The 16,679-nt window shown below is 43.4% G+C and overlaps 1 protein-coding gene across 1 annotated transcript in view; it reads left to right on the top strand.

The window, feature by feature from the left end:
• mrpl13 (mitochondrial ribosomal protein L13) overlaps positions 1–11,734 on the top strand; it is a 165,317-nt gene extending 153,583 nt beyond the window's left edge. The window contains exon 7 of the mRNA XM_069920952.1: positions 11,617–11,734. Coding sequence (XP_069777053.1) covers positions 11,617–11,641 — 25 coding nt within the window. The 3' untranslated portion in view covers positions 11,642–11,734. The remainder of the gene's footprint in view (positions 1–11,616) is intronic.
• The last annotated feature ends 4,945 nt before the right edge of the window (positions 11,735–16,679 follow it).

Raw genomic sequence — 16,679 nt, forward strand, 5'->3', positions numbered from 1 at the left:
TGGGCAACATCATGTCCTCTTGAGATGGCCAATCTAGACAGAACATTGGCCACTACATTGGACTTGTCTGCAACATGGCGAATGTCGTTTGTATACTCCGAAATATAGGAGAGATGTTGATTTTGCCTTACCAACCATGGGTCTGAGACCTTGCTGAGTGCATGAGTCAGTGGTTTGTGGTCTGTGTAGGCGATGAAAACCCTTCCTTATAACATGTACTGGAAATGTTGTATTGTCAGGTACAGGGCCAACAGCTTACATTCGAACGCACTGTATTTGAGTTCTGGTGTCCGGAGATGTTTGCTAAAGAAGGCCAGGGGGCGCAACTGGTCATCGACCCATTGCTCAAGCGCCGTGCCAACTGCTCTGTCCAATACGAGGGTTGTAAGAGCCGGGGAGAGGAAGAATCAGGATGACCCAGAGATGTGGCATCAGCTAGGCCACTTTTGTGGCCTGGAATGCTTCATCGGTTTTGTGTGCCCATTGGAGGGTCTTGTCACTGAGTTTTATGAGATCAAATAGAGGTTGCATGAGGGTAGCTGCTCCTGGGAGGAATCGATGATAAAAGTTCACCATCCCTAAAAATTCCTGTAGGCCTTTGATGGTGCTCAGCCTGTGGAAACGCTGGATGACTTCTACCTTATCCAGCAGCGGCGTAGCATCTTCGTGGGTGATAAGATGTCAAGGAAATCAGTGGTTTCCAGACTGAATTGGCATTTAGCTGGGTTCACCGTAGGTCCGAACTCCCTGCAACCACACAAAAAAGTGAGTCAGGTGAGTCCTGTGCATTCTGGTAATGGGACTGGCAATGAGGATGTCATCTAGGTAGACAAGGATGAAATCGAGATCCATGCCAATCACATCCATGAGAAGCTAAAACATCTGGGCTGCATTCTTTAAACCGAAAGGCATCCGGAGGAACTTGAAGAGGTTGAAAGATGTAATAATCGTCATTTTCTGGGCGTCGTTAGGACGCTCCAGAATCTGATAGTATCCCTTGTGGAGATACACCTTTGAGAAAACCCTGGAGCCATGTTGCGAAGTCTTGGACGTGTGGGTGAGGGTATCTATCTGGGACTGTGATGTCATTGAGCTGTCTGTAGTCACCACACGGACACCAACTGCCAGAGTTCTTCTGGACCCTGTGCAGCGGGGACGCCCAGGGGCTGTTTCAACAGTGGATACCCAACTCCTTCATGGCAGCAAACTCAGTCTTGGCTTGGAGGAGTTTGTCCTGTAGAGCCGCTGTGGCTGTGCGTACACTGGTGGTCTGGTGGTTTCGATGTGGTGCTCCATGCCATGTGCTGGTTTAGCATCATGGAAATTGGGCACCAACAGTGATGGATACTTGGCCAGTAAAAGGACATATTTGTTGCAGTCAAGAGCGTAGATTCCCAATGACAAAAAGAAACGTTACTGTAGCATGAGGGGGTATGACTGGAAAGTGGTAGCATTGGCCAAGTGGCATCTTTTCATGTCTACCAGGAGCTCGTATGCCTGGAGGAAATCAGCTCTGAGGAGGGCTTGACCAACGGACGCAATCATCCACTTCCAATGGAAAACAGTTCCTGTGGCAGACAAGTTCCAAAACTTGGAATGGAGGGGCAGTTGGCTGCCAGTAGGGGGAGGTCCTTAGTACTGTGCTTGAGCTTGAAGTACGTAGGCAGGATGAGGCTTATCTCTACACCAATGTTGACTTGGAAATCCCTCCTTCTCTGCTGGTCCCTCAAGGTAAAGTAGGCCTTTATGTGTGCCAACCTCCAAGGCCACTATCAGCGGCTGGCCTGTTTGTTTCCCGTCACCGCGCTTGACTTGGCGATGAGGTACAAGCATGGAGGGACACACCGCTGGGCATTGCGGCTTCATCTGCAGTGGTAGAAACAGTCAACACTCTGTTTGTCTGAGCATTCGTTACATTACGGTTGGGCTGTGGCTACTGCTGGTGGAACCAACGGAAGGGAAACCCCTGGCCCAGGGACTGAGCTGGAGGCACCAACGGCATAGATTGGTTGCAAATGTATTGAGCTCTGCTGTGGGGTGTGGAAAAGTCTGTCTGCTTCCCTGGCTACCAGGTGTGGGGCCCTAAAGCCCATGGCTGATATTGCGGAAGAAGCTTGGAGAGGAACAGGGCTTCGAACAAGAAACAGTTTGTGTGCTCATCATGCATGAGCTCGGAGGGGTTTCTATTGCCCAGGCCTTGCATATTCAGGATGTAGACGGTGTGTTTGTGCCAGATGAGTTCCACGGTATCAAGGAGGAAATGCCAGAAATGTTCGTACTTGCACTCCATTGGAGGATTTTCAATGAAGGAGTTTACTTTGGCTGCGGTAGCAGCATCCAGCGCATTGACAACGTGCCAGAACTTGGTGTCCTCCGAGATAACGCCTCTGACCAGTTCCTGGGCTGGTTGGCCCAGAAGGGTGGCAAATGCACACCCACAGCATTGGTCACAGCCGTGGTTGCGATTGTAGCAGCATCCTGCATTTTGTCGCATTCGAGGTGGGTTCCAAAGACGTTGGAACCTTCACGGTCACCACTGTAGCATCTGCTAACGGCAGCACTGCTGAAATGAAATACGTCCACATACACACGAGGGTGAACCAGTAAATGACTTAATTTGAATTTCATGTGATGCTTTAATGGTATGGGCCACTTCCTGTCTGGAACGTGTTGGTCTGTGGGAGTGACGTCAGAGTGTTGCGGAGTCACTCCCTGCTCAGTGCTACATGGCCAGGAAGTGGCAACATTATCTAGGCAATGCGTGTTGCCAAACGCAGGCTTCTCCTGAGAAGGGAAGGGGGTCCCATGCTATCTTGTGTCAACTGACTGGAGCGGCAATTCGGTCCGTCTAACCACACAAACACTTGGCCCACTACCCCTCATCAATTTCTTTTCAAATAGATATAGATTTGGTTTGACAAACAACAGATTTACCATAATTTGACTGGTGTGGGTGTATGCTGAGGAGAGGGGGAGGGTGCATTTCTCAGCACCAGAGTACACTGTTGAACATTTGGAAAATTATTGCTTTTCCACAGAAGTGATCCAACTTGGATTTCACTGCACATCTCTTAATGTTCCGCAAGACAGCTGAATGAAAACAGCTATTATTTGCTGCTTAGTAATAAACTATTAATATAGTCTGAAGTTTTTACATGGTCTGGAGACATAAGCTTTAAATCAATGCACTGCATTTTTCATTACATAAACATGGAAGCAAGAACGCATGAATGTAACCTTTTAGGAGGACAGTGCAATTTCTGTACAATAAAATGTAATATAATTAAGCTGAGGATTCATTTTATACCCTGCACACAAAATTTGTAAAGCTGAATTTTCTTTGATGTATGATAAATCCGCTGGCATACTTAATAAAACTTAAATTGCACAGGACACTTGTAAAGTTAGGGCTTGTCACAAAAAATGAAATAAAGGGAATGCACACAATGACTCAAAGGAATGGAATACTAATGTGGAGGCCAATTCAGGATGGCACAGGATTGCTGAGAGAGCACAGATCATGCTGGCAATAGTGACATGTTCACATTCAAGTATTGGGGCATTTGAAAGCTCAGTGTGGATAGTGTGACTGATTATGTTATATTTTATAATGTATATGTTTTAAAGGAGATAAATTGTGTTTTTTTTTAGTTAGGTCACAAAAAGATACAAACACTTCACAACACAGATCTCATTTAAAAATGCCGGAGCTCAGCTCAAACCAGACAGTCCAGGCACTGAGTGCCTTTGCAAAAACTTTGAAGAATGCCTATAGAGACTTCACACGTAGGTGTTGAGAGGATATTCTGTGGAGTAATGGATTATTGTTTTGGAAAGCAACAGATGAATGGACTCAGAAGATTAGGTCCAGTACCGCAGTCTATCTGAATGCAGTTTGCTGTTCTGGGAAGGTCATGTGGTTTTGCAAGCAGAGAGGGTCAAACAGGTTTTTCTCCGAGAGAGAGAGAGAGAGAGAGAATTCAGTTCTACAGTCAGCAGGACCCCATTAGTTTGGGTGTAAAAAAAAATGTTGCCTTTGAATTCACTCTACTTACACTTTAAGCAGGTACCTGATGAGGTGCCCCTTAAAAGATGCTGTGAAAGATAATCCTCATGATGACAGGATAGCACATTGGTGTAGATAGAATACTGGCTGGCTAACAGGAAACAAAACTGACATATCAGCCATGTTCTAATTAAATGGCCTGCTCCTATGGTCACATGCTTCTCTGTTGCCTAAAACGTGGGAGTTCCTCAAGTATGCTGGTTAATATTTAATCTGTACAGGTTCCTAACCTTTTATCCAAGATTCTGAAAACTGGCAACCTCCATCGCTTTTTTCAGTAGATGACATCTGAAGATGTAGTTTGGCGCCAAACATGATCTGACACGACCTTCGCTCAACTCCCATGTATCCCATCACGTTCTATGTCGCTACTTAGTGGTACCATTACTTTATAAGTTCCCTACCTGTCGAGCATGACCCTCGCTCAACTCATGCTGGAATATCCCGTGTTGTTCTGCTTCAAAACCACCGCATACTGACATCCATCCAGCTTTCAGTCGGCCTGGCAGTGACAGTTCAGTAGCCGTTGTCGCTACCCATATTCCCCCACACAGCTGATACTGTTGTACCAGCACCAGCACAGAGGAACTGAGAAAGGGGCCATTCCCCTGGTTCTGGTATAGCAGCGGGGAGGAGAGCGAAACGGCAGCTTGGCTCGGGTGGGCGAAGGGGGCAGAGACTTCAGCATGACTTGGGCGGGCAAGGGGGGAGAGATGGCAGCGCGACTCAAACCGGCAAGGGGGAAAGATGGCAGCATGGCTTGGTTGAGCAGGGAGGGGAGAGACACAGTATGGCTTGGGCGGGCGAGGAAGGGGAAAGAGAGGGCAGCGCAACTCAGGTGGGCAGGCTTAAGGGACTGAAATCAAAATGATTCTAAAATCCAGAAGATTCTGAACAACGATGGGTATCCTGACCTGACGATCCTGGATAAAAGGTTAGGCACCTTTATCAAATTGCTATTTGTGAGAGCTTTCTATATGCAAATTGCTGCAATATTTATGACATTTTTATCAGTGGATATACTTTAAAAATGCTTCATTATCAGATTTATTGTCAGAGTTTATGCATAACATCACATACAAGCCTGAGATTCTTTTCCTGCGGGCAAGGCAAAATTACCACTTATTGGTAGAGCAAAAAAACTGTACTTAGCATGAACAGTTTGTTTACATGTGTAAAAGAGAGAAAAAAGTCAATGAAGTGCAAAGGTAAGAGTCCTTAAATGAGTCCCTGATTGAATTTGTTGTTGAGGAGTCTGATGGTGAAGGGGTAGCCGCTCTTCCTGAACCTGGTGGTGCGAGTCTCTTTCCTGATGGTAGCAACGAAAACAGTGGGTGCTGGGTGGTGTGAATCCTTGATGATTGCTGCTGCTCTCCGATAGCAGCATTCCCTGTAGATGTTCTCGATTGTAGGGAGGGTTTTGCCTGTGATGTCCTGGGCTGTGTCCACTACCTTTTACGGGGCTTTACCCTCAGGGGTATTGGTGTCCCCATACCAGACCATGATGCAGCCAGTCTGGTATGCATTAGGACATCTTGAAAATGCAAGGAAGGGTTCCATTTAAGCGTCTGTTTTTCTTGTATCTGAACTTGAATATAGAGAGCACAGTCTGAAACTGGCTGCCTGCTCAGTAGTAAGTGCTTTGGCAGACTGTAAATGTCTTGGAAAACTATGGGATATTTTATTGAAAAGGCCACAACGGGTGGAAGATGCATCACAATATTTGGGGAGGAGTTTGAAAGACATCAGCTGTAGATGAGAAATTATGTTAAATTATTCCAATACATAAATTCCCTGTAAGTAAGCGTACATATGGAGAAATCTGTAAAAGGTTAATAACATCTGCGATTTTACAAATAAAGATATACTGAGCAGGACTGCTAATAAGGAAAATGTATAGACTGTCGTGTGCTGGATGCGAGTGAGTGAACAGACTGGAGACACAGACTGTGAGCTCTAAAGTTGCAGCAGAAATGCACACCAACTTCCGTGGTGGAGCAGAAGAGATGGAAGAGCATCGCCATCTCTGCCGCGACTGCCCTGCCGACCACGCGGAACAAGCGGGGTCGGTTTGTCGCGGCAAGACTGTGATTCAGTCAGTTTATTTGGAATGAAATGCTTCCAGAGATGAAGATTGCTCCATCTGATGCTTTACTGAGAGAAGGAAACATAAAGGTTTGCACAAGTTATACTGTAGCTAAAATAGGAATGAAATGTGTTATTAGTTTCAAATTATTTCAATTGTTTCTGTCAGCAATTAGTAACCGATTATTGTGCAGCAGACTAAATACAGGTAAGGAAAATAATTTTCCATTGACCTCAGATAAAGAAAGCTTTCCGCAAAGATCTGGTAAAACATGGTGAGAACTTCTCCCCTTCCATCATTGATTGGACTTAGGCATCCAGCATCAAGGTGGTGGAAGAGCCAACAGATCGAAGAGTTCCCACAGAAGCAAACCAAAAGTTTTAATTAACCTAGTAAGCATTCCACTGATAATACGTAAAGATTGAATCTTCAGGTGTATCAGGTGTAGATACAGACGTATCCTAAAGATGTTTTTAAATGAAATTATTTTTAAAGTACGTATAGTAAGAAATCTAGAACGTAGAACAATACAGCACAGTAAAGGCACTGCGCCCCTTGATGTTGTGCCAACCCATATATCCCTTCCTTAAAAAAAGTACTAAACCCTCCCTACCCCGTAACCCTCTATTTTCCTTTCATCATGTGTCTGTCTAAGTCTCTTAAATGCCCCCAATGTTTCATCTTACACTACCATTCCCAGCAAGGCATTCCAGACACCCACAACTCTCTGTGTAAAAAAAATTAAAAGTACCCCTGATGTCTCCCCTAAACTTCCATCCCTTAACTTTGTAGATATGTCCTCTGGTGTTTGCTGATCCTGCTGAGAAACAGGAGCTGGCTGTCCACCCTAGCTATGCCTCTCATAATCTTGTAGACCTCTATCAAGTCTCCTCTCATCCTTCTACACTCCAAAGTGAAAAGTCCCATCTCTGCTAACCTTGCCTCATAAGACTTGTTTCCAAATCCAGGCAACATCCTGGTAAATCTCCTCTTCACCCTCTCCATAGCTTCCTCATCCTTTCTATAATGAGGTGACCAGATCTGAGCACAATACCAAAGATTTGTAGAGTTGCAACATGACTTCTCTATTCCTGAATTCAATCCCCCTGTTAATGAATCCCAGCATCCCATAGGCCTTCTTAACTATCCTATCAACCTGTGTGGCGACATTGAGGGATGTATGGATTTGCACCCTAAGGTCCCTCTGTTCATCCACAAGTAACCGACCATTAACCCTGTACTCAGTCTTCTGGTTAGTTCTTCTAAAATGCATCACCCCACACTTACCCAGATTAAAATCCATCTGCCACTTTTCTGCCCAACTCTGCATCCTATCTGTATCATCTTGTAACCTTCAACAACCTTCAGCTTCATCCACAACTCCTCCAACCTTTGTGTCATCCACAAACTTACTGACCAATTCATCCGCTTCTTCATCCAGGTCATTTATATAAATCACAAAGAGCAAGGGTCCCAGAACAGATCTCTGCGGCACTCCGCTAGTTACCGACCTCCAGGCAGAATACTTTCCTTCAACTACTACTCTCTGCTTTCTTCCTACAAGCCAATTTTTTATTCATACAGATAATTTTCCATTGTCCCTTGACTCATGACTTTCTGAATGAGTCTCTTATGGGGGACCTTGTCAAAAACCTTGCTAAAACCCACGTAGACCATATCTACTGCCCTACCCTCATTAATTTCTTTTGTTACCTCCTCAAAAAACACTCGTGAGGCATGACCATCCCTTCACAAAGCCATGCTGACTATCCTTGGGTAGACTGTATTTCTCCAAATCCTCATAGATCCTATCCTTAAGAATCCTCTCTATTAGTTTACACACCACTGACACAAGACTCCCAAGTCTATAATTCCCAGGATTCTCCCTGTTACCTTTTTTAAACATTTTCCATCCTCCAGCACCTCCCCTGCAGCCAAAGAGGATTCAAAGATCATAGCTATTGTCCCAGCTATCTCTTCTCTCACTTCCCACAGCAGCCTGGGATATATCGCATTACGCCCCAGGGACTTGTCAATTTTGATGTTTTTAGGAAGATCCAATACTTTCATTTCCTTAATTTCCACATTGTCCAGCACATAGGCCTTTTCAATTTCAAAGTCACTGTGACCAAGACCCTTTTCTCTTGTGATTACTGATCCAAAGTTCATTTAGGACCTCCCCAACCTCCTCCGCCTCCAGGCACATGTTGCCTCCTTAATCCTTTAGCGGCCCCACCTTCATTCTCGTCATCCTTCTGTTCTTTACACATGCTTGGAATGCCTTGGGGTTCTCCTTAATTTTACATTCCATGCCCCCTTTGAACTCTCCTAAGTCCTTTCTTAAGCTCCTTCTGGCTACCATATACTTCTCCTGAGCCCTTCCTGTTCCCTGCTTCCTATATCTAATGTATGTTTACTTCTTCCTCTTGACTTGTTGCCTGACCTGTTTTGTCAGCCACGGTTCCCTTTTCCTACCATCTTTTCCTTGTCCCAGTGGGACAAACTGATCTTGAGCCCCGCTCACGTGGTCCCTAAACTTCCTCCACAATACTTCTATGCTTTCATCTTTAAACTGTTTCAAATTTATTCTCGCTAGTTCCTCCTTCATCCCTTCATAATTGGCCCTTCCCAAGTTCAGCACTTTTCCAGTTTGACTGTTTATATCGTTTTCCATGGCTATGTTGAAATTAAGGGAGTAGTGGCCACACTCACCAAAATGCTCCCCCACTGAGAGGTCCACCACCTGACCAGGTTCATTCTCCAGAACCAGTTCCAGTATGGCCTTGCCTCTAGTTGGCCAGTCCACATCCTGTGTCAGGAATCATTCTTGTACACACTTGATAAATTCTGCCCCTTCTATCCCTCTTGCAATCAGTAGGTGCCAGTCAATATTAGGGAAGTTGAAATCCCCCATAACTACAACCCTGTATTTCTCACACCATTCTAAAATCTGTTGCTTATCTGCTCCTTCGTGTCCCAAGGGCTTTTTGTGGGCCAAAAGAGTAGTCCCAGCACAGTGATAGCTCCCTTTCTATTTCTGACTTACACCCACACCTACTCAGTGGACACTTCCTCTACAGTGTTCTACTTTTCTATTGCTGCGATACTATCCCTGACCAGTAATGCTAATCTCTCTCCCATCCTATTCTTTTTAAAACACTTAAACCCATGTACCTGCATCAGTCAATCTTGCCCTTCCTCCAGCCAAGTTTCAATAATGGCCACAACATTGGAGCAATTTACTCTATATTATTTTTAGGGTTGCGTAGTTTTCCAAGTGTGATTTAGCTTAATAATACCTATAAAAGCTCAACTGGATCTCAGTACAGAAAAGCAGATTTTCTAGTTATTTCACAGCCAAAATGAATTCCAGTTACTAACCATAGTTGTGTTGAAGAAAATCACAAACCTTATCGATTATGGAAAGGGTCTGATTCAGTAACACATGCTCAGGATTTCTGATTTGAACTTCATAAGTTGGTGGGTTATATAAAAGGGCCGATGAGTCAGCATACAGGAGGGTGAAAACTTGGCTGAACAGTGCACCAACAGCACCAGAGGTATATGATCCAGTGGTCATTGGGAGATCAGAGGTGGAGAGGGTGAGCAAGTTTAAATTCTTGGGAGTCACTATCTCAGAGGATCTTTCCTGGACCCAACACATGAATGGCATTGTGAAGAAGGCACATCAGCGCCTCTTCCTCAGAAGTTTGCGGAGATTTGGTATGATATTGGAAATCCTGGAACATTTCTTCAGATGTTTAGTTGAAAATGTGCTGACCGGCTGCATCATGGTCTAGTATGGACACACCAATACCCCTGAGCATAAAGCCCTGCCCAGGCTAGTGGACACAGCCCAGGACATCACAGGCAGAACTCTCCCCACCATCAAGAAAATCTACGGGGAACACTGCTGTCAGAGAGCAGCAGCAATCATCAAGGATCCACATCACCCAGTATATGCTCCGTTCTCGCTGCCGCCATCAAGAAAGAGTTATCGGTACCACAAGACTCGCACCACCAGGCTCAGGAGCAGCTGCTCCCCTCCACCATCGGACTCCTCAACGACAAACTCAATCAGGGACTCAGTTAAGAACTCTTAACACTTAATTGATTTGGTTTCTTCTCTGCACAGATTGTTTACATTTATTGATTTGTTTACATGTGCACATTCAGTACAGTTTTTTTTTTGCACTACCAATAAGTGGTAATTCTGCCTCACCCGCAGGAAAAAGAATCTCAGGATTGTATGTGACATAATGTATGTACTCTGACAATAAATCTGAAAAGTGCGCAAGAGACAGAGATTGCTATCAATTTCACAGCAAAAACCGATCATTTTACTGTCATTGTTTTTTTGAAAAATTCAAGATATTGCTCCTTCCTTTGTGTTGAACTGTTAAAGCATTAGCTGAATGCTGTATTTCACCAACAGATGTCACAGTCTGAATATTTAAGCTGATTGGTATTACTCTAACAAAGTGGACCATCTCCTTTAACTGATTTGCAGCGTATGAACAGGCACCCATTTTTTAGATGGGGCACTGCAAGCAAATAGGAAATTAAGTCATTACATATTAATGACCAGTTTAAAGGTCACTTAGTCGAAGTTGGAGATTGACAAGGGTTAGATATTGCACATTTGATGCATTTCATTCCGCTGCAATCCCACTTGAATGTTTATGTAGCCTTGGCTATCTGATCATTTCCCCCTCCCATTTATCCGTATTTCTCTAGGATGGTCCGTAGCTCCATCAAGCTGGGAAGGGTAAGGGTGGGGGAGGAGTCAATGAAAGACTAAGATTGCCAAGTGTCACCGCAGACTTCCAGGTACATTTGACAGTGCCCATACCTATGTCAAGAACCTTTCTGGTTAATATTCCAGTGCATTATTTTACGTGAAAATATTTTTCTTCAGCCTTTCCCCCAACATGAGCTCCTGAAGTACTCAGTGCATCTGGAAAGGCATCCTAACTCTCTATGAAGCTTCCCATGTTGAGAGTCCATACTGTCCTCATTCCTAGGTTTGTATCGAGAAGGCCTAAAGATTTTGCAAGAGTGTCCTATGCCTCATTTTCCTTTATTTTCGCCTGTCTCATGCTCAGAGAGCCCCTGAAAGATGAAGGAATACAATGGTGGTATTTGTTCTAAAATCCATTCAGGCATCTGCTTTGTAAAGAGGATTGGATCATGTCCTTACAAGAGAATTGAATATGACCCTGGGCTAAACTAACAAAGGCTATCAGAGCCCTCCAAATGTTTGTGCATTAGTTCAAGATGTGCTTTTCAAATTAGATTAAAAATATAAACTAAGCTAATATAGTGGATATACTGCTATAACTACTGTCATTTTGGATTTTTTTTTTGGAAATTTGTTGTCATGACTCCATTAATGTGAAACAGATGTCTTTTTAGTGTTGGATAAGATTTCACTTTCTGATTTCTGTTTTTTCTTTCTTTTCAGACCTGAAGACTACCGAATGAAGTGAAAACAATTCCCAAAAGAAAATGGAGATAATAGAATAATCTATTTATTTTTCACAGTTCTGGTTTTCAGAATTAAAAGTGGCTTATTTCCACAACCTCCCTCTGATGTGAATCTTAATTTGCAACAAGCACTCCACATGTATCTGGTTCACAGCTGATTTTGTTAAGTGACAGAGTGGAAAAGAAACTTGGAGCAAAGTGATTTAACAGTGAATAAAAGGAGTGAGATAGGACAGTAAAAGTGAATTGATGATAGGAGAGGGGAAGATGCATGCTAAAGCTTTCTACACACTTCCACAAACATCTCTTCATTTTTTATTTTTATCTTGTGCATTTGTTAATATCAGGTTAAATGGGGAGAACCTTGTGTCAGCGGTGAACTCCAGCTCTTGGGCCAGACGACTGGGGTCATACAGGACTATTTGTTCTCCACCCTGGAGAGGGTTTCCTTGCCATCTCCTTGAGCTATTTTGCTAGAGGTCAGCGTGCACCATACCTTCCTCAAGGCTCAGTGGAATCAACATTGTTGATCCAAACGTTTTTGTGACCATTCTCATTGCCCCACATTATATCCATCATTGTCCCTCAGCTTTCAAATCGCGGCTACAACAACAAGGAGGCGTGTCCAACCAATTGGCTTGTAGGAGCATCTGAGCCAGTAAATGTGAAACAAGGTCAGTGACAAAGGTCTGCTGAAGCCCATTGAGCCATGCAGTCAGTCCTCTGTGCCTTTTATTTCATGCACTGTGTAATACAATTTAGTCGAAGAAAGCTTTTTTAAAAATAATGCAAATTTGAACCTGATGCCTCCTTAAAGAACAGACAGACATGAAGATATTTGGCTGTCGTTTGAGCAGACAAGTTGGAGAGCTCCAAATTTCAGAATTCCTTGTTAAACAGTTGGTGACTAATTCTGTGGTTAAAGCTCTGTATTCAAGCCACAGGAAAGCAGACGATTGCAGTCTGTAAGACGGCAGGAGAGAGAAGTGTGAAGTTTCACTGGTAGTATGCAGGGCAAATTTTGGATTTATGCAACCTCTGGTGTCACTTTTAAAGTCTGAGCCTTGCTGAGCAGAGGATAGGGTGTAGTTCGAAGTCTGACAATTTCTGGCACGTGCTTCTCTCAGCAGTCCACTAAGCTGATGCCAGCCTCAGCCAATGCACTCAGCAGTGGCAGCCAGAAATAATAGAGCAGGGTTTCTTCATTCATGCAGCCGAGCTGCAGCGTTGCTTCTTTGGGCAGACACAGCCTTGCTCAAGCAACAGTAGTGAAAATCATAACTTCTCTCTGTGGGTAGCACTTCAGATCAGAAGGTGGTGTGTTTGAGACTCTTTCCAGATGTTGGAGTAGAATAACCCAGGGTGATACACTGGAGTCCCAAAGGAGTACCCCTCACCAGACAAGGCAGCATGAGCACCTTCAGATCAATAGATCCTGTGGCATTGTCTTGAGGTGGGTACTCACTGACATCCTGGGTGAAAACAATCCCTCAATTAACACCAGAAAGTGGATTATCCAGTCAACAATCACATTAAATGACTGGACTGACCACCTTTCTGAAAAGGCACTTCCTTGGTGGAAACATACCTTAGAATTTCCTGCAATGGTGAAAGAAGTGCTAGAAATGGACTTCTTTTTAACAGGCTTTGTTGTCTTATCCACCAGTACCTCAAAAGTAACTGTCAAGTGAAGAACAGCAATAAGAGGTGAGTAATATGAGCACTGAATGTTGATTACTTTTGTTGGGAAATTATAAGGTATTTCGGACATTTTCAGCATATGCTTAACAAAAGTGACGTCATTGATCAGGCTTGGCAGCTGATCACATCAAATCAGTCTCAAACAGGAAAAAATTAGTTTCTATAAACATTTTATCTGTCTTATCAAACATAAAGTACAGGTTGGAGCAAGGTGTTACACCTCAAACGAACAACAGAAGATGCAATTCAAAAGGGTTCAATTTAAACTCTAAATTTATTAATGACTATTCATAACGTGACGTCTTAACCCAATTAACCCCACTATAAGTAACTATAACAAATATCATCTTCATAAACAGTGTGTATGTAAAAAAAATAACCCAGACCATTTACAGACTGCCCAATATTCAAAAAGAGAAAAATCCCCCAAAATATCCCAGCTGTCAGTCAAGTAAGTCAATCCAAAATCACAGTCCACAGAATTCAATCCCAAAGCTCAATGTCCAAATTCACTTCCCCCAAATGAATAACAGAAGGACGTCGTATTGAACGTTGGAGAGAGAAGTGACTTATGTTGAGTTGCTGTAAGCTTACATATCCTTTTTCAAGGCCTCCTTAGATGACTGCCCTCTGTTCTCAAATTGTGGTTTTTAACCCTTCATTATTTTATGAGGAATGTGCCTTTCATGTCTCCGCCGCTCCAGCTGCTCCAGTTCTGTTGCTCCAACTGCCGTTCTGAACATTCCATTCTCTGTCTGCACAGCTCGACCCAGCTGCATCACAAGTCATACAGAGTTCCAAGCAGAATTCCATCCACAGTCAATAGATCCATGATCCATATCAAAAGGTAACATAAATTAAAATGTATGAAATACAGTAGTTATTTGAGGGAATGAAAATGCAAGGTAATTGTCGTAGGCTGAGAAGACTTGTAAGCATCAATTGTGGCTTGATATGCTAAAAGCTCACATAGAGTTCATTCCCATCATTTCCAGGCCTATATACTGTGGTTGATTAATACCTGAAATTCACTGTCATTATTCTCCACCACTTAAGCTATAGAGGGGTGGAGAGGATTAATACTAATTTGCATCAAACATTGGCACAGTGAGTGTAGCAGTTAGTGCAGTACTATGACAGCCCTAGCAACTTGGTTTCAAATCCAGCACTGTCAAGAAAGGGGTTTGTTCGATCTTCCTGTATTACAGCCCTAGCAACTTGGTTTCAAATCCAGCGCTGTCAAGAAAGGGGTTTGCTCACTCTTCTGTTATCTGCATGGCTTTTCCTCCAGGTGCTCCGATTTCCTCCCACCCTTCAAAAATTGGTTTCTTGGGTCAAATTTGGTGGCACAGGTTTCGTGGGCTGGAATTTGCTTCTACCGTGTTGTAAATATTATTCTCTGCAATTTCTGCCACCTACAATGGGATCCCATCACCAGGCACATCTCCTTTCCTCTCTGCCTTTCTCAGGGAGCACTCCCTTCAGAATTTCCTCGTCCACTTACCCATTCCCATCAATCACCCAGTAGCGACTACAAGAAATGCTACACTTGCACCTGCACTTCATCCCTCACCACCATTCGGAGACCCAGTCTTTCAAGTGAAGCAACACTCCCCAGCTCCCCACCCCTTCCCCATCTCCTGTGAGAGCTATCTTACCATCTTCCTTCCCACACATCACTTCTTAAATTCTTTCTCTTCTACCCTCTTACCTGCATCCACCTATTGCCTCTTGCATGTTAGCTGGTGCTCCTCCCCTTTCCCCCACCTTTTTATTTGGGCAGCTGCCAGATTTTTCAGGACCCCTAAAGAAGGGTTCTGGCTGAAATGTGGACCGCCTTTTACTTACTATGGATGCTGCATAACCTGCTGAGTTTCTCCAGCACTTTTGTGTGTTGCACATTTTCAAAAAACAATCGTCAGATCTCCATTTGTTTCCAAATTACATTTATCAAGTTGGCTGATCTCTGCAATTGTTGCAAACGGTTATGAAGGATATTATGGGGTTCCGCCAATAACGCCTATACCATGTGCAGGTTTAATACTGTTGATATTTGCCAAGTTTTGCTCACAAGCTTCAACTTGTGCACTTGAAAAGTTTTGTCAGCACCTTTATTGTCTGACTGTTTACAATCCACACTACTCACCGATGAATGGTGGCATTGCTGCCTGCCAAATCTAATCTGAATACTTATTATTCAGCTTTTTTCCACTTTTAACTTTTTTATTCATGCAGCTGATCTTAATTTTTAACTCGCACCAATACAGAATTCATTTCAACAAAGCGTCAATGTTTTCAATGCAAGCTTTGTGACATACAAATAATGGTTGCATTTACTCTAATTGTCAGTGCAAATTAATAATCAGCGAGATGTTTCCAGTTCACCGTGGGCTACGTTTGCAGGCAGTAATTTGTGTGAAATTTCTGACACTCCCTGGAGAGGATCGTTGCACTATTTGTAAGCACATAGATGAAACTCTTATTAGACAGGCACCTGGATGAATTAAAAATAGAGGGATATGATGGGAGTTTTTTGTTGGTAGATATATATCTAGGTAGGCGCAACATTGTGGGCCGAAGGCCTGAACTGTGCTGTAATATTCTATGCTCCAAGATGTTGCTGTCATCCTGGACATAGGTGAGGAACAATTCCCTTGCTTATCTTTGATGAAGAAATCCCAGAGTGAAGGTTAAAAAAAAATCAGCCTGTTTGACTTGTGGCTCTGGCTATGATGGCAGCTGATGAGCACTTTGTGAATACACTGACCATGCTTTCATGATATCGTGGTTTTCAGTCATGGACAGGCCTTCTAGCTGTAAGCCTCTCGAAAACACTTGCATTTATCAAATACCATTTCTGTATAATAGCTATTATGAAAACCATCATATGTTTACATTTGGAAATGCCATTCAGCATATTTGTACTGGCCCAGAATGACCCTTTTTATTGTTGAGGTTTACATCTCGTGAAGGCTGTAAAGATTAAATCCAAAGGCATGTTACTGCATTGTAACCCACCCAGTTTACCCACTGTACACAGGGACCTGAATCACAGACAGCAGAAAATAAATGCTGAAACTCGCAGCTTGCACATTAAAAATATTTGTGGAGGCCAATCCAAGGTTCGTGAGAGCTTGTTTCTAACATTTGCCGAGACTGAAGATCTATCCTACAACTAATTTCCATAAAAGACATTGGTTGAAGGTGATATTTCAAACAAGGTAAAGCTTCATTAAACTTGAAGCTTAGTCTGTCCTCTGAGGTGGATGTTACAATCCCATACATTGCAGGGTTAGTCCTGCTCAATGTTGACTTCTAAGATGCAAGCACTAAAGAAGA

This window comes from Narcine bancroftii, chromosome 2, assembly GCF_036971445.1.
Source record: "Narcine bancroftii isolate sNarBan1 chromosome 2, sNarBan1.hap1, whole genome shotgun sequence".
NCBI classification, from domain to species: Eukaryota; Metazoa; Chordata; class Chondrichthyes; order Torpediniformes; family Narcinidae; genus Narcine; species Narcine bancroftii.